A 19,301-nucleotide genomic window follows, 5' to 3' on the forward strand; every position below is an offset into this window, starting at 1 on the left:
ATATTATACTACTGATTTGTGACATACGAGTTGAGTGAAAACATTAATGACGAGTGTCTAATACAGTAGAATACAGTGCCTTAATAGAGCTGTCCTACGAACAATACAGTTCATTGATACAGAAGATTACATCAACTTTCCTATAACACTACCATTTATTGGACAGCTGAAGTAACAGCCAGCTTATGGTTGGATTGTTGACGTAATATTCAGTGTTAATGACCGGTTTTGCTTGTAGTACTGCCGCATTAACGGATAGAAAACGCATACATCTTAAAGTTAAGTACATGTTAGAACAAAATCTTAGTCGCCTGAGGGACTTAGTGCCCTAACACCAGGGAGCTTGCGCCCGATTGCTGGGTCCGAGGGGACAGATTTTGACGTATTTAGAGAACTAAAGGGTACGAAAGTGTTGAATTTCAAGTGGAATTGAAGTTAAGAGTACAATTTTGCAGAAAACAGTTTTCTTAAAAATATACAGGAGTTGAAATAAACTAAACGTCTCCATCTCCGATAGCGAAGCAGCCGATTATTTATAGAGATTTGATTCAAAGTGTTAAACAATAGATTGCTTAGTTTGAAAGATTGAACTTAGCTTAAAGAAGTGAAAGTCTGTTCAATCTTTCAAACTAAGCTCTCTGCCTCGAAGTTTTAGTGACCGATGAAGTCGTAGGTCTCTAAGTTACTTTAGAAGTAGCTTTAGGGTGAGAGGCATGTGTTTTTGCGACGTGTCTTGCGTCCTTTAGCTGAGAAAAGGTCAATAAGATGATCAATATTGGAAATTGAAAGGCGGTTTACTGCCTAAGATTTGACCTGGAGAGCTTGAAAGCTGGTTGAAGTCAGTTAAGTATTTTCCTGCAAGATGGTACCTGAAAAAATACATGTTAAGGACATTGTATAAAAAATGTAAACGGTTTGTTCTTAAATTGGCTAAAAAATATCAAAAACTAATGAAGTAATAAGTCTTTAGATTTGTGTTTGTCAGCTTGGGTGAAAGTGATCTTGTTCTGTTTAACTTGTTGGCACTATGGAACACTCAAATGGAGACGTGAGGTTCCACATCGTGATGCATCAAAAGAGCAAGGCAGCTGCTGCTAAAGGGACGGATGAAGTGAAGACTGATACTTTTTGCCTCACAATGCCATTCCCGGTCAGATTCGACCTGCTGCCGACTCTTGCTTCAATCGAATCAATTTTAAGGCGCAAATTCGAAATACACACTCAGTTCAAAGCTAGGATCTACATGCAAAACATGGAGAATAAAGAGTTTGAATGCATCAACAACGAGGAACACTGGCGAACGAGTTTGCAAGTTCGGATCCTAGCATCTGCACCTCCAGTGATCAATCTGTTAGTATCGCCTAAACACAGATTCCAGTCAGACCCCAAGGCACCTGTTCAATTTGAAAGCTTCAATTTTGTTACTTGTGATAAGGAGTTGCTTGAATTGCCTATTGCTGCTACTGCAAGTGCAACTCCCGCTATTGAAACCAACTTGGAAGATGGAGATGGGTATCAGACAACAGAAATTGTCGACCGCCCTTCAGAAGCAATTGCGATATCTCATCAACGAGAGATAAGTTCAAGAAGCCAAGTCGTCGCTGATGAAATTTGTGCAGAGAAACGTCCTCCTGTTGTTGATGGCCTTCGCGTCGATAGTGGGATAATTGCAAATAATTTTACTGCATTCCGTGCACGAGACAACGTTGTTGACTTATCCGGGCCCTCTAGAATGGAACACGTCGGTATTTTGAACGCTGAACCTCAAAGTGATTTGACAGCCGATGGTGAAACGCACTTGGTACCAATTTCTGATGGAACATTTAATGAATACAATCTTGGGCAAAGCAATGTGCAGCATAGCTTCTTGACTAGTTCCGACTTTGATTTCGATTTCAACGCTGCGTTCAGGTCTTTCGATCGAGTGCTATTGAATGCAGAACAACGCATAAATTCTCAGACAGTTGACGCTGTCCGAAGTTCAAACATCGCTGAACTAAGAACAAGTTCTGCGAAAATAGTTGATGACGTTGAGATGCAAAATGGAGAACTTTCGCCAGTTGCACGCTGTATTGAGAAATCTATAAAGAAGACAGTGTTCTGTTCGGAGAGTGATACAACTGTGAATGAAGATCGAAGTAGGAATGAAGCGGTACCTACTTCAAACGACATCGGACCGACGTATGTAGACAATCAAAAACGCCTGGAGTCAACGTGGGGCGAAAAATTGAAGGAAGTCCGTGAAAGCATCGGATTTTGTCACAAGGATTTGAAGGAGTACAAAGACTCTATAGGGAATCTCTTTAAGAAAGCTGCAGATGATAACAGAGAATCTGCAAAGTTAATCAACACAGAGTTAGAAAATAACATGATGATATTTCTACGCGAGCAATTTGACAATGAAAAGAAAAGACTCCGTGATTTGTTTGATTCCAAGTTTGACATGATACGTCAGCTACTCATTCAGGAGCAGAATAGTGAAAAAAGTGTGTTGTTTGAACACCTTGAGGTTCTCAAGAGTGCTGCGCTGCAGATCTCTAAAGTTCTGGAAAATTTTCCCTCGGCAGCCGGAGGACTCACTGAGCAGCAAATTGAGGTACTGTGTGAAAAGGTGGCAAGCAGATCACAGCAACATGTCAAAAATTTGCTAGGTAACTTTTTAATAGCCACCCTCATCTTCTACGCCGGCTACGGCACTGTTTTCAAAGATTTTGAATTGTATTAGGGCGCTTTCTTTTTACGACCGGAAGAGGCGTTATGGTTTTCTGGGTTTTTTGATAATTGAGAGAGTAAAATGAAAACAAGAAGGTCAGGGAGTTAATCAAGTCTTAAAATAATTCGATGATCAAATTCTAAGAGCGCAGAAAAAGTGATTATTTTTATGCCTTTTAAAACGAAACTGGAAATATAGGCGTAGAAAACTTTCCGCTAAGCGAGAGAATTTTTTGATCACGTGCAGCAGCTCTTTCAAGTTGTTTTGAGTTTGAAATTTTCCATTTCCGTGATCAATTTTTAAAGTGTGCAGTACAAATATCAGTGTGTATTACAAATATCATTGTGTATTAGCAGTGTGTATTACAAAGAAAGCTAATTTTCATAAAACGCATGTTCTCCGAGGAATAATAAATAAATATTTTGATTCTATTTTTGAGATAAATTCGCGTTAAGTTGTGGATTAGTAATATTATATATGCCATTTTTTCCTTCAAGCTTCCAATCCCGGATGCAATGAGCCAATACTATGCAAAACATCCAAGAACGAATCTTCGAACGTGATTGGGTTGAAATGGGGTCTAAGCAATGATATTTTAGTTGTGAGCCGGGGTACCTCAAGTACGGTAACTAAGTCATTAACGTACCGTGTGGTACTGAGCTTAGTGTCTTATTTGATCCCATCGGTCTAGTGGCACCATTTACAGTCGGGGCTTTATTACACGTGTTCTTCACCCGGAACTACACGAGTTCCAGAAATCTTCAGAACAAGCAATTCTCGTTCGAACCAAGCACCGAAGTAGTTAACATCAAACTTCGTATCACAACTAAAGAAAGTGACGAAACCAACACATCGTTGGCCACATCCGTAACTAAGTCAACTACACCGGAGCCCCACTGGTAACAAATCCCTTTGAGAAGTTCAGCTCTTATCAAAAATAGTTAGCCATAACAACGTGCACATGCAATGCCGATTGTATTATCATAGATCCAAATGAGCTTGACTAAGCCAAGCATTTTCTTCAATATCTTATGCAAAGTGAGTTCTTAAATGCTTAAAGAAAATATCTCTGTGAAAACAGATCCGTTAAATGGAGTAGCCGTTTCGCTCCGCTTTCTCTCATTGTTGAACCCATTGGTCCAATTCGATCGGCTGGCCGCATCAACTGTTTGATCGAAGTTGGCTTCGATACAAAGCATTTTATCTTTCCAGACGCACGCCATGTAATTGTTCAGATCGTTCTGTGGCATACAGACGCTGAAAGTCTCCAAGGCATTGACTACGTGTGTGGTAAAGTACGGGAACGTTATGCCATCCTTTAATTACGTTGCTCAGTGCGCTCCATTAAATTGAACTGTTCTGTGCAGAAGGTTCCGCGCGGCAACCGCTTGAGCAATCAAGGCTGGGCTCCCTAAAGAGAGAATTGAATACCAGTCTCCTCCCTATCCAACCTGTGTCTCCTACCTACCAACTCCGGGGTGGATTACTTTTTGATAGCTGACCAATTTTCGTCACCGTTCGTCGGACTACCGAGACGAAATGGGGATTCCGCTTCACTTGTTTGACTACTCGTGCTGTGCATGTAGAAATAGTCCCTGCGATGGACGGTTCTTGCATAATGCTAGAGGAGTGGATTGTCGCACGGCGAGGAACGTGTAACATAATTTGGACTGATTGGGCTATTTTCGTTGGAGCTGAAAAACGTGTATTTCAAACGGAACACGATCAGCAGCGCCGCGGAACATGCACACAGGCAATAATTGGAAGTTCAGCCCAGTCAGCGCGGCACAACAAGGTGGCATGTCGGAGAGACTGATTCGGAGTTTCAGGCGAATGGTTTACTATCGTGGACTCAATAATGAAGTTCTGAACACCACGTGTTGTCTCGGTGAAAAAGCATTTAACGCGTGCCCGTAAGCGCAGATCTGTCCGACTTGGGCTCTCTCAATGCAAATTGTTCTTTAGTAAGCAATCATTGTACAGGTATTCCATCCATTTTTTCGTAATGACGCGTTTGATCATCAAAAGCGGTACGTCCGTGCTTTGTTCTACGCTAACGCTATTTGGCCACGTTGGATCAAAGAGTACGTTCTTGCGCTGAACCGATTATCTAAGTGGAAGACGCCTATTGAAGAACACCTAAAGACCGATGACTTGGTGTGGGTGGTTGAAGAGGCCATCCCAAGGGGTTACTACCTTACTGCTCGAACCACTGAACTCTGTTATGGTTACGACAGCGTCCCACAACCTGACGTCTTGCGCACGTCCAGCGGATCGCTTGTCCGCCTGCTTGTATAGTTAGTACCCATTCTTCAATCATGTTCTGCGCCAGAGTATGTTAGTAAGTAAATAGGCTTTCGCACTTTCCAATATAGATTTAATCGAGAAGTATACCGAAATATGGACTTTTTTCTGAGCCAGTCAGGTTCGAGTATTTAAAATACGCATAAAATACATTCTTAAACAACATAATTTTAATAAACCTAATATTTTAACCTATCAAATAGGGAGTGTTTATATTTTTAATTTCGCTTTTTTGCACGATTTTGTTCAGAATGATGACCGGCTTTGATCTCAAGTAACAAAACCAGCCGTTTAAAAAACACTTATTATCCTTGTACCGATGCTTATACGGTGTCTTTTTCGTCTTTGCTTTATAAAACCTCTTGTTTGTTACATGATGATTTGAAATCTCTCAGAAAGAATGTTTCACACCTTTGCTTTTTACTTTCGATCAAATTCCATTTGCACATGAAAATAATTGCTGTTGATAATTATGGAGATTTTTCCGTTTCAAGTTTTTTCCGTTTGAAACTGAGCAGATTTAAATATTTAATTCGAACCCTTGTTTGTGGAATACAACTTGTGCATCATGGAGGAATTAGTTGAGGATTCTGTTGAGGCATAGACCTCATTGGGATCTATTGTTTCGCCTCCCCCCAGCTTGGTGGGAATATATTTTTTATGACCCCCAGGCGCACGTGCATTATTTTTACATAGTAACGTGCTATATAACAACACATAATTTGTAACTGGGGGTCATAAAAAACACTGGGGGGGGGGGGGGGTGCGAAACAGAATAGAACCCCTTATTGTTATCTTAAATTGAAATGTGAATGGTTATCGTTCCCCCTATCGTATTATTATTTCAATTGTTAACTTATTGCTTTTACTCAGTTTTGTTTTCGTTTTTACATAAAAATGTTCATTTACCTAAAATGTTTGCCTAAAGCTGAAATTAGTTTACTAAGTGCGCTTGTTAAACTTTCTGTGATGCGTACCAAGATTCAGATTTGGCTTGGAGGAAAAACCAACCTCACTTCAATATTCCCCAGTTTCTTGAAATGTTGGAATAATAACGAATGGTTTGTTTGTTTCAGGTCCTCTTGATGTGGCACTTGCCATTATCATGTATAAAACGGCTGCATAAGTGACCAATGTACTCAACAAAACGCTTTTTTCTCGCAGATTTTTTATAGTATATTGTTGTTTCTAGGTGTGCATACAGGGCCTCCGGAATCCAGAGAAGTGACTATCAGGTAAAACATTAGATTGAAGTCTTTTTTTGGTAGGTTTGCTGTGAATTTTTTCTGTAGGTAATCAACGCGATGTTCTCTCAGCGAATCTGGGTAGAAAGTTTATGGTCTTTATATTATTAATAGCCGCCCTCATCTTCTCAGCTGGCTTTTATTGCGCTCGTATTTTTTACAATTCAAAGAATTTGAATTGTATTGGGGCGCTGTCTTTTTACGACTCGAAGAGGAGTATTGGAGAAGTCCTTTTTTTTAATCAATTTTATTGGAGTGATTTTTGAAGCGGGAAATGAAACGCGTGAAAAAATTTGGAGTGATTTTGGTGCTGAACAAAGGTGAAGAGCGGAGCGAAAAGAGAGTGGTTTTTGTTCATACCGCTGTTTTTGAGAGAGCGAGAAATTGATGTGTGAAAAAATTTTCTCTAAGCGAGCGAATATTTTTGTTCACGTGCGGCATTTTAAAGCAGTTTTTTTTCATTTGTTTTCGTTAAGAGGTTTTGTTATGATTTTGTTTTAATGTTAGGCTGGTTTCGGTAGTGGTTTGAAGGTTTCTGGAAATTCATATGAATTTTATGATAATTCGGTGGTTTTTAATGTATTTTGCTGATTTTCGGGCTAAATTTTGCGTTTTTTTTACAATTAATTTGTTTTACTGGCTCAAATGGGTATTGAAGAAACCCCTTCTACTTGAGTAATTTTATGATAACAATTGTTTACAGCTTTGTGGGTAAGAATCATTTTTTGGTTGAGAAATATGACAAAAAATGGCGAAAATTGGAACTATTTTTCTTAATTTTTTTGCAGTTTTTCGTTTTTTTTCTGTTTTTAGCTAAGTTTCCTTGCCTATTATTACTTGCCTATTGTTTTGCGAATATCTGGATACCCTATTGGCTGAAGGGAATTTTTCCTTGGATTTGTATGTTTTTTGAAATATTTAAAAAAAATAGTAACTTTTTCCAGTTTTTCAGTAAAATTTGTTTTTAAGAGCTTTTTATTCATAATTTAGCCTACAGTATTTTTTTTCGAAAATCACTTAAGTGGTTTTTGTAATTACTAGTTGATTTGATGAAGTTATTTCGGCAGAGATCGTTTTTTTAGGGATCTCAATTTATAACAAAATTTGATCAGATTTTTTATCATATTTTAACAGATTTGATTTTATTGTTTTTACTTTTTTTGTTTCATGACTTTGTTTCAAGATAATCATAAATTAGTGAAGGTTCGTTTTGTTTGATGACTAGTTGGATGGCGTTTAAATGGATTTTCACTTCGAGTCGTTTCCGGAATCCTTCTGGCTATGTTTTTAAGATCTGTTCACACATTTTCATGATTTTTGAAGTCAAATTGGTGTAGTGAATTTGGTCACGCCGAAACAGGAAATGGAGCGAAAAAGCGAGTGGTTTTGCGGCGTGAATTTGTTTCGCTCTAATTTAAAAGTAGAGTGCGAAAATGGTGTTTGAACAAAAATTCTGTTTCTCGGTAGTGGTTTTTTGTTCACATGCGGCAATTTCACTCTGATTTTTACTGTTTTTTCGATTTTTTGGATCGGATTTTTTCTAAATGGTTTTCCCAATCCATTCACAGCTCATTCTATGCCTAGTTTTTGTTTGAATTAATTTTTTTTTCTCGCTAATGGTTTTTTTTTGTTCACATGCGGCATTTTGACATTGATTTTTTGGTTTTTTTCTTATTTTTTGATCTGATTTTTTAAAAACGGTTTTGTCAATTCACTCATAGTCCATTCTAGGTCTGGTTTTTCTGTTTAGTCAATGAAAATTTTTTGAATTGTACGTCAGGACTTGTCCTGCTATGTTTTTTTTTACTTCGTCAAATTTTGTTTTGGCTTTACCATTTTGCCGCTTTTTCGACATTTTGCGTGAAATCTTTTTGACTTCTCTAGGCTAGTTTCTCTCTTCTCTCATTCTGCTAAAAGTGAATTTGAACATCAGTTGCTAAGCAAAGCAATTCAAAATGAACAGAGTCGGTATAAAAAATTGAAGTCAGAAATAGAAACGGGATAAACCCATAAAGCCCAATTTTAGATGCCCACTATTTGAACGTCGTTCCTATAAGTCTTAGTTACCACCTCTAATGCTTATTGGTGTTGATAGTAGCCCCTGTAGCCTCGCTCTAAGAAACAGAAGTATGTTCAACTACGAAATGCCATCCAAATAAATCGGACTTAAAAAATATTTTTGTACAAAAATTTTTTTTTTCAATATATTTATTCGTTCAATCCCAATCATGCTTATTGGAATCAATGGCGGCTATTTTCCGGCAATCTGCCGGGTATGTTATTTGAATCGCATTTGACTACGATAAACCAACAAAGCTTGCTGAGCTTGGAAAATTTTACAATAAAACGGCAAAATATACTTTGCAGAGGTTGTCATGTATTGTCCAATAAACATTTTAAAACCTTAGAAAAACGATTTTCTCAAAATTTTTCTTGTTTGTCGAGAGAAATACCAGCGCATTGTATTTGAAAGAGCTATTTGTGACAAATTGTGAGAACAATTCAAAATCCATTCATGGGCATTATGGTCTATTTGTTTGTTTTGGTCAATGGAATTTCTTTAAATTATAGCATTCTAAAGATTTGGATTGTATTAGTGCGCTGTCTTGTTTTTACGACTCGAAGAGGAGCATTGGTAGAGCCTTTTTTATCGATAATTTTTTTGGTCAATGCCGCACATCAAACTTAAGTGTTTAGTTCAAAGGGGTGAACGAATTGAAGAGAAGAAAGAGTAATTTTCTGTTCATGCCGCGTTTTTGAGAGAGCGAGAAAAGTTTTTTGTAAGAAAGTTCGCGGCTTCTTCGAAGCAGTTTTTTTAGCTTTACGTTACTTTTTCGGGTAAAGTGGCTGTTCTGAACTATATTAACATGTATATTTGGTAGCATTTTTGACCATTTCAACCATATAGTAGAATTTTATGTAATCTTGAGATATTTTTGTGATTTCGCCGTTTTGGATCTTTTTAGCGTTTGTTGTAATTTTTGGTGCGTTGGTTGAAGTTCGTTTTGATGTTGATGTTATCGGCCGTTTGATTTCGTTATTGTCATTTTAAGTCTGTTTTGTTCGAAGAGCACCGGCTGAACTTAAACAATTTTTTCGCTCAAATATGATTTTGATGGAGTTTATGCCTAGTTCTACTGTTTTTTCTGCCTCTCATTTTTTCATGCTCCATTCCGTTAAGGTTACTGGTAGGGCTGTTGTTACAGTGAAAACAATTAATGGTTTGATAGCATATATTCTTTATATGTAGCGTTGGAACAGTTTTTGGTTTTTGAGAATGATTTTTTACGTGCGACAATTTGACTTCTGTTTTCGGTGTTTCTCCTCTTGAGTGCTGTTGAACATCTGTTTTAGTTTTGTTTGTTATCAAATTCTTGAATCCCTAAACCGACAGCTTATGTTTTTCTTGGCTTGGAAACCATTTTTTATCATAGAACAGTTGTTACTTTTTTCAATGTTTGCACGTATTTTTTTTATTTCTAATGTCTTGTCATTTACTCTCATTGATTACAGCTCTCAATTATTGCATTTGAATTAAGAATGTGAATTAATTTAATCGTTTCAGCTCATGGTTAAATATTTTTTGAATTAAACACTTATTCGTAATTTCGTACTTAAACACTTAAAAACGTAATTTCGCTTGTATTGTTTAATTTTTTGTTGTTCTTGTTTTCAATTGCTCTCAAACGAAGTTTTAAGCAATTATATTAGTCCTGCTGGTCTTTTTTCAATAGCCGCTCAGCGATAGCTGGGGCTACTATTGGCCTTGTCTTGGTTTTTTTTATTTTGTCGTCGCGATTTTTGTTACGACCGTATGACGTCAAAATCACTTCAAATCTGCTTTTTGTTCATGCGCTCATGCAATTTCAACTAAAGTGCGTGCGTGACGTCATTTTTCGCTCTTAGTGGAGCGAGTTTTTTTTGTTCATTTGCGTGATTAAATTTTTAGTCACACTTGACTTACCTCACTCTCAAAAATGACTTCCTCACGTTGAAATTGACTTTTATTTACTTTAATTCAAAGAGATAAGGTCAAATGGGTGTACCACTCTAAATGAAAGTTATGAGAGAGCAGCTTATAGAGGCAGCAAAATTTATACAGATTTTTAATCAAAATATAACAAATCAGGCTTCAATGAAAAGACAAATTTTTTTGGTCCGTCTTTTTTTACTGTTTTTTAGACTGCAGATCTACGAAGCTATTGCGGTTGTTTTCTGGCAATCTGCCAGCTATGTTTATGCAATTTTTCGTATTACCCATTTGGCTTTTTGTCCTTAAAAACGGCAGCGGGGTTTGAGTTTGATTAGAGGCCCTTAGGCGCTTCTAGTAGTCCTTCAAGTGCTTAGTATGGTGAAGCTACCGGGAGACCGTATTTTAAGGTTAAAAGGTTATTTTTAGGAGTTTTGGACCCCAAAATGTTGATAGTTTTCGTGTTTCTTTGTCATTTTTTTATTGTTTTTGAACCAGTCTAAAATTGAGGCTGGTTAAAGTTGATAGAGGTCTTTTGCAAGACATAAGTACCTTTTATAACCATTTCAAGAGCTACAGGGTTTGGTAATCCAAACTAAAACACGCAAATTGTATACCAATTTTCACTTTCTTCGAGTTTTTTGAAAATTTCTCAGCCCTAGATGTCAAGGAACCTCCTCTAGGGTTTGATATTGTGTTACTGCATAGTTTCTAGTGGCAATGGAATGTTTTTTAACATTTTAACATCATGAGCATTTTTTTTTAAAAAAAAACTTCCAATTATTTTCAATTCATTGACCTTCATTGTCTTTATTCAAGTTTTTCCAGACCCAGGGGCCAGAAAACCTCCTTAAAGTTTTGATAATAGGTTACTGAAAATTTTTATTGGCCATGGAATAGCTTTCAACTTTTTATTATCACAAATTTTAGCAATTTTTTTTGATAAAGCTTGCATTTTTTTCCAAGTTTGTCATTTTTTTAGATTTCTCCAGCCTCAAGAGCCAAGGAACCTCCTAGGGTTTGATGATAGGTTACTGGATAATTTCAAGATTTAATGGAATGTGTTTCGAGATTTTAACATTACGGAATTTAGCATTTTTTTTTGACAAACTTGCAATTTTCTTCAATATTTATGACATTGTCATTATTCAGGTTTGTTCAGCCTCAGGGGTCACATAACCTTCGTTAGGGTTTGATAATAAGTTACTGAAAAATTTTTATGGGCCATGAATTAGTTTTCAAATTTTTAATATCACAATTTGAAACTATTTATTCAACATTTTCCAGAACCAGGGGCCTGAAAACCTCCTGAAATTTAATGAAAAATTGTTTTTGGCCATGGAATAGTTATCAACTTTTTAATATCACAAATTTTACAATTTTTTTGATAAAACCTGCAGTTTTTTCGTTTTTTTTTTTGAAAATTTTCGTCATTTTTTAGGTTTTTCTAGCCTTGAGAGCCAAGGAATCTCCTCTAGGGTTTGCTAATAGGTTGCTGCATAGTTTCTAAATCTAATGGATTGTTTTTCAAGATTTTAATTATCACGAATTAGCAATTTTTTAACAAATATTTTCAAGTTTTTTGAGTTTGATTTTTTCTGGGACCAGGGGCCCAGGGACCTTAAAGTTTTAATAATAAGCGGCTGCATAGTTTAGTGCTGCATAGTTTAATAAGCTGCTATGCTTAATGGAATATTTATCAATTTTTTATTAACCCGAGTTCTTGCAATTTTTTGATAAAATTCCAAAAAAATTTTTCAAATTTTCGTAAATTTTTTTGTTCCAAATTTATGGATCTTTATGAGGCAGTAAAACTATTTAAGGCTCAAAAAGGGATACTATATAGTCTCTTGAGACAATGAAATGGTTCTGAAGATATTAATGTCACGAATTTTTGCAAGAGTTTTAAATTTTGCAATTGTTTTAAAAGTTTTTGAATTTTTTTTGTCCTGTTCTTACCGATCTCTTTCGTACCATATATAGCGATTATTACTGGTCAACGAAACTTTTTATTCCTTGCAGATGGGTTACATGGCAGACAAAAAATGGTTTTAGACATTTTTTACTGCAAAATCGGGAAACTTTTCTTTTAAATTTTGCACTTTTCAGTTTTTCTAAATGATTTAATTACTAGCAAGGCTAGAAAACTAGAAGTTGCAGAGTCGAATGTCGTCATGGAAAATTATCCTAACTGCCTCTCTCTGTCGGTTGGGGTCTCTTTCGTCTCTCGTTCACGTTTTATCTCTCACTCTCTCCCTCTTTCCTTACCTCTTTTTTGACGCGGCACTTCAGCTTCTGTTATGTGGCGTGATAACATCATCTGTTACTATCATTAAGGCTGAATTATAGTCGAAATGTTGTATCATAAATGACTTAATTAGAACTTTTTGCAAAATCATTGTGAATTTGCTCTCAAACGAAGTCTGCAGCAATTATAATAATCGTGTGTCTTTTTATGCAGTTTCTCGCTTTATCAATTTTTCATCTGACCTATTTGACTTTTCGTCCTCAAACGGGACAAAGAGGTAGTGCCCAGTGGGCTTCAAGTGCTCTTAAAGCCTTTCAGCTCACTAGTCTCCAAGTATGCGATTCACAGAAACTGTTTTGGAGACTTATACTTATTGTGTGAAGGGCAGTTCTTAGAAATTGATCGCACCCCCCCCCCCCCCACATCAGCGCCCCCAATCCGCACCCCTGCACATTATTCGGCCCGTAAAGGCCCCGTACAGCCAAAGATCCCCTCCCAACTTGCCCCCCTCCCCCCGCTGCGGTGCAACCGCCGCTGCGCTCACCTAACGCCCCCTTCAATTAAACTAAAGCTAGCCTCACTAAACCGTGAATAGCTACTGACGAAGCCAGCCGGTCGTTTGAGAGCAATTCACCGGACGTTAGTCGGTTATGTTTTTCATTTTCGTGAATTAGACTCTAATTGTTTCTGAAATTTGAATTTCTGAATCTTTCTTTGATTTGGTGTTATTTTTGTGCTTCAAGGCCACTTGTTAAAAAGTTTCCGATTTTGGTTAAATTTGTTTTTGCGTCTTTTTTGTGTCATTAATTTTGTCGTGATTGTTGTATGGTGCTCGCAATCGAAGGATGCGTAGGGTCAATAGTTATGAAAAATTTTGTTATTGTTGATAATTTTTACAACACCTGTTTCTGAAATAAATTATTTAAAATTGTTGCTGCTTTTCAAATGGTTTGATGACAGACAGTTTGATGTTGCTGGGAAATGTTGATTTTCAGTTCGTTGGCTAATTGAATTGCTTGGATTGTAAGTCAGTTCTTGTCCTGTTACGTTTCGTTTCTTACTTTGTTGGGCAAAAGTTTGTTATGCTTTTACTAATTTTGCCGCTTTTTCAACATTTACAAATATTTGACCGTCATGTTTCGATTTTATGGATTTTTAAGAATGTCGTGCGACAAGTTGTATAATCTTAATTGAGTTAACTCACTCAAAAAAGCTTTACCGCCGTTGAAATATATTTTTTTTTATAATTAAACAAATTAATATCTAAAAGAGTTGACCCAAACGAGAATTTTGTCAGGCCCTCTTAATTGAGAGACAATGTTTGAAACTAAGGATAGACGTTAAAATCAGGGTTTAAATTATTTTATTCATCACGTTCTTGGCTCCAATGGTCTTTTAATTGAACTAGGATTATCAGATTGCTTTTTCTACGGCTATTGTCTGACAATCTGCTGGAGATACTAAAATTGAATCAAGAGAAGTTTTATTTTTATATAAATATGCCTGTAGATTTAGAGAGCAATTCGTTTTAATATTTTTTCTTTATTGATAAAATAGACTCATATGGCGTTGTTTTGAAAATGTGCTTTTATGGGAAACAAGCCGTTTTGGTTTTTTGAATAAAACTGGTTACCATTCGGCTACTTATCACCTTATGATTTCTAGGCAATCCAATAGAGAAATTTATAAAGCTTTCAACTGAAATTTGAATAGAAAATATAGAATGAACTGGAAAGCAGGGTTTTTGCTCATCTTGTCTCTGTCCTCAATGGTTTTATTAAACTAGGAACATCAGAAGTCCTTTGCGTGTATTTTCTAGAAATCTTCCGGCGATGTTATAATTTAAGCAGAAGATAATTTTTAGTTTGAGATAAATATGCCTGTACTTTTAAAGAGCAATTGTTGTTAATAGCCGCGAAGCGATAGTTGCTATTATTGGGATCTTCGTGGTTTTCTTTCTAATTCGCCGTCTCCATCGATGATTCTTGCTACCATTGACTTTTTCATTTTCAGTAACTTCTGCTTTGCAGTTAAAATTTGTGTGCGTTACGTCATTTGTTCTGCTTTTAGGTCAATTGCGTGACTTACTTTAAAAAAATTGACTTCTGAACTCACTTAATGAGCTTTAAGTTATGAACTTTTACTAGTTAAGGAGCAATAATGTGCACCTGAGTAGTGCCAAACGTATTTGCCCTAATTCTTGAGTATAAGAGTTTCTGAATTTTTGATTTGGAATATTAATTTTGGATGAGCTCTTAAAGATTTCTCCTGATAGAGAGTATGTGTCATAAAAATTACAGTCCGAATCTAACCCAAAAAGTCTGGTGGTATATTAACGGGCTGATGGTCAATCTGTCTTTTTTATTTCGTTAGTTGCTTCATTTCCATGGAAGGCCACAAGCGTCTACCGCGGCTATTTTCCGGCAATCTGCCGGCTGTGTTTAAAATTAGATACTTTAAATGGACTCATATGGCCTTTTTGGAAATGTTCTTCATCGAGAAATGAGACGTTTCTTTTAATTCTGCTACTAATCTTTAATGATAACTAGGCAATCCAATCGAGAGGTTTTTAAGGCTCTTCTACCTGAGACATTGTTTGAAATTTCATTGGGACATACAAGAATTGGAGGGAAATCAGTGTTCGATTTTTTTCGGTATCAATGTTCTCTTATTCAAACAGGCAATGGTCTTATTCAAAAGCTATGGTTTTTGAAGTAGGAATATCAGAAGTCTTTCTGCAGCTTTTGTACGGCAGTCTGCAAGTGATGTTAAAATTTAAGATAATTTTTCAGTTCTTGTCCCGCTATGTTTTTATGTTTTTGGGTTGAATTTTGTTATGCTTTTACTAATTTTGCCGCTTTCCCAACATATTTATACAAATATTTGACCGTCATGTTTCAATTTTATGGATTTTTAGGAATGTCGTGCGACAAGTTGTATAATTTTAATTGAGTTATCTCACTCAAAAAAGCTTTACCACCGTATAAATATATTTTCTTATATAATTAAACTAATTAATATCTAAAAGATTTGACCCAAACGAGAATTCTGTAAGGCCCTCTTAATTGAGAGACAATGTTTGAAACTAAGGATAGACGTTAAAATCAGGGTTTAAATTGTTTTATTCATCACGTTCTTGGCTCCAATGGTCTTTTAATTGAACTAGGATTATCAGATTGCTTTTTCTACGGCTTTTGTCTGACAATCTGCTGGAGATATTAAAATTGGAACAAGAGAAGTTTTATTTTTATATAAATATGCCTGTAGATTTAGAGATTAATTCGTTTTAATATTTTTTCTTTATTGACAAAATAGACTGATATGGCGTTTTTCTGAAAATGTGTTTTTATGGGAAACGAGCCGTTTTGGTTTTTTGAATAAAACTGGTTGCCAATCGGCTACTTATCAACTTATGATTGCTAGGCAATCCAATAGAGAAATTCATAAGCCTTTCAACTGAAATTTGAATAGAAAATATAGAATGAACTGGAAAGCAGGGTTTTTGCTCATCTTGTCTCTGTCCTCAATGGTTTTATTAAACTAGGAACATCAGAAGTCCTTTGCGTGTATTTTCTAGAAATGGTCCGGCGATGTTATAATTTAAGCAGAAGATAATTTTTAGTTTGAGATAAATATGCCTGTACTTTTAAAGAGCAATTGTTGTTAATAGCCGCGAAGGGATAGTTGCTATTATTGGGATCATCGTGGTTTTCTTTTTAATTCGTCGTCTCCATCGATGATTCTTGCTACCATTGACTTTTTCATTTTCATTGACTTCAACTGCTTTGCAGTTAAAATTTGTGTGCGTTACGTCATTTGTTCTGCTTTTAGGTCAATTGCGTGACTTACTTTAAAAAAATTGACTTCTGAACTCACTTAATGAGCTTTAAATTTTATGAACATTTACTAGTTAAGGATCAATAATGTGCATCTGAGTAGTGCCAAACGTATATGCCCTAATTTTGGAAGAGCTCTTAGAGCTTTTTCCTTATAGAGCGTCTGTGTCTCATAAAAATTACAGTCCGAATCTAACCCAAAAAGTCTGGTGGTATATTAACGGGCTGATGGTCAATCTGTCTTTTTTATTTCGTTAGTTGCTTCATTTCCATGGAAGGCCACAAGCGTCTACCGCGGCTATTTTCCGGCAATCTGCCGGCTGTGTTTAAAATTAGATACTTTAAATGGACTCATATGGCCTTTTTGGAAATGTTCTTCATCGAGAAATGAGACGTTTCTTTTAATTCTGCTACTAATCTTTAATGATAACTAGGCAATCCAATCGAGAGGTTTTTAAGGCTCTTCTACCTGAAACATTGTTTGAAATTTGATTGGAACATACGAGAATTGCAGGGAAGTCAGTGTTCGATTTTTTTTCGGCATCAATGTTCTCTTTTTCAAACAGGCAATTGTCTTATTCAAAAAGCTATGGTTTTATTTGAAGTAGGAATATCAGAAGTCCTTCTGCGGCTATTGTACGGCAGTCTGCAAGTGATGTTAAAATTTAAGATAATTTTTTAGTTTTATATGGACTGATATGGAGCTTTTTGAAAACATTTTAATTAATTTAGTAATGATAGTTTGAACAAAAGGCAGTGGTATGAAAACTTTACAAATTCATGTCTGAAGTAATACGTTTGTTTAGCTGTTAAAAAGTATATTAAATCTCGACAAATGGAGAAAAATTGTTAAAGGTTTCAAATATAAAAACTTAATTTAGAGTAGAATCAAAATGGCCGAATACCCTGCAAAAGAATAATGTTCGATGACTCGTCGAAAGACGAAATCCAACATACCCTTAAAGAAGGATATTCTAGGCTTCACAAGATTGTTAACGATACACTCAAATTGAGTATATTAAGTATATAAATTCTTCCGCGCCAAATCGTGGCAAAACAAAAATTTTAACTATTTATTGGGCAAGTAAGTTGTTGCTGCACTTCGAAATTAAATACTACAGTCTGTTTCAGCAGTGGATCGTTGACAGAAGGGGAAGGGACATGTCAAAAGCGACTTCTGGTGTCAACTCCGCCTAATGCATTTCACAGTTGCGACATAAATCAGTCAACATCTAAAAAGCAGAAGTTTGATGAGAATGGCAATGTAGTTGAGAAATTCTCTAAAAATACAACTGAAAATGACGAAAGGAACGAGCTGATTGTGTTAGATTTGAAAGAGCAAAAGGAGCGTGCTGTCTGCCGGCGTCTGTTTGAGAACCAAGACATCATATGAACTGTATGAGGAACTGAGCGTGTTGTTTATTGCATCGGTACTTTATATTTCGGAGAAGTATTAGGTTGTTTGATTAACACTAGCGTGCTAGCTTGAAATTTAGTTAAGCTTTGAATGCTATCAGTGTAATTGAAAACGTTGAGGAACTCTCGTGCTTGCTCATTTCTATTTTTGAAGTCAAGATGTACTTAGTGTGAACATGTGTGTTAAATGCGATGTGAGACATTGATTGCTGTTCATTTCTGCTGTGAAAAAGCTTTTGCGGAACCCTCAAGGTTTGTACAACTTTTAGTTCTAGTTGTAAGATACAATCTGCTAACCCATTGCTCTATTTCGAGTGCTGAATCTCAGTTTTTAGCCTAATAGGCTTATTTTAGTCATTAAAAATAGTGCAAATTGTAATAGAAATTCAATCATGAATTTATGAAAATTCAGTCTGTGTTTTTCTTTCAAGTTATTCGAAAGCTGTAGACCAGGGCTGGAGAGAGGACTGTGTGCTACCTTTTCCAAAATCGAAGTCAAGGGAGTTGGAGCTATTTCAATTAGTTCCTATCAAAGGAGGCTCAACAATCGCCTCCCGGTAAATCAAAATTCATGCAATTAGAAAACGTAAACTGATCATTTATCAAACACGCTCCATGAATGTACTGTAACATGTTGGCATTGAATACACGATTGTGGGTTGAAGGTTCAAAATGTGAATAGTTCAAGCGAAAATTTGACTAGTTCATGTTTTGAACTGATGAGAATTTTCCGTTTAACGAAGATTGCTTAGACACGTCTAACAACGGAAATAAAAAAGATCCTCCAAAAAGTTGATTAGACAAAATAGCTCAAGAATTGCTATTGACTGCATGTGGTCTGGCGTGTATTTTAGATACCAAACGGGAATAATGACAATCAATTTTTGTTTTGGTTAGACCCTTAAGTATTGATGAGTTACTTGAGAAATGGGTTCTCAAGTAGTTTTAAGTTAGTTTCAGGATAATTTTCTCGATTACAACCGTTTGGTTCCGAAATTCTTCCAGCCTTCCCATATTCTTCGGTAGAGTGAACATAGAAACGGGAATTCTGAATATACTACTGTTTAACAAATTCAACGCACTGGAAGAGACTATTTTGTTGATACCATTGGCTGAACGAGAAAAAAATTTCCTGAATTGCTGATTTTACTAGGTAGGATCGAATGCTTAAATCCTAAATTTTTGTTTAGTAGAATTTATTATGCTGAAAAAATACGTGTTTTGAAGATATTGATGTCTGAGTGCGGCTTAATTATTTTTGCACTAGTTAAAAACGGTTCTATCTACCTACGGAAAATCGTATACTCACACTTTCCTAGATTCATTTTTAATCGAGAAGTATCTCAGATTCGTCTTGCTTCTTAGTAGTTGCTTATGAATAGAATGTAACTGCTGTCTGTGGTGTTATCGTTGGGTTGCTGAGTTGCTACTGTTGTGCAACAATCAAGTCAGAAGTGAAAAAACATTGACTTTTGTCCTTATCGCATCCAAAACGAGTTGGTTGTTCCCGCAACTTAAAATTGATATAAAAACTTTGCAAACAGTCTAGAACAATGTAATTGAATCCTTG

The 19,301-nt window shown here is 36.1% G+C and overlaps 1 protein-coding gene across 2 annotated transcripts; it reads left to right on the forward strand.

The window, feature by feature from the left end:
• Nucleotides 1-2: 2 nt before the first annotated feature.
• Nucleotides 3-18,161, forward strand: LOC142358628 (uncharacterized). 2 transcript variants are annotated; one of them, XM_075410085.1, is made up of 3 exons: nucleotides 3-2,651; nucleotides 6,210-6,252; nucleotides 17,447-18,161. In XM_075410085.1, exons 1-3 carry the CDS (start codon nucleotides 1,028-1,030, stop codon nucleotides 17,706-17,708), a joined length of 1,929 nt encoding a protein of 642 aa, XP_075266200.1. In that variant the 5' UTR covers nucleotides 3-1,027; the 3' UTR covers nucleotides 17,709-18,161. The 2 variants fall into 2 exon arrangements, with proteins under 2 accessions (XP_075266200.1, XP_075266201.1); XM_075410086.1 differs by having other exon boundaries at nucleotides 17,450-18,161.
• Nucleotides 18,162-19,301: the final 1,140 nt, after the last annotated feature.

Source organism: Convolutriloba macropyga, chromosome 2, assembly GCF_964194025.1.
Source record: "Convolutriloba macropyga chromosome 2, txConMacr16.3, whole genome shotgun sequence".
NCBI classification, from domain to species: domain Eukaryota; kingdom Metazoa; phylum Xenacoelomorpha; order Acoela; family Convolutidae; genus Convolutriloba; species Convolutriloba macropyga.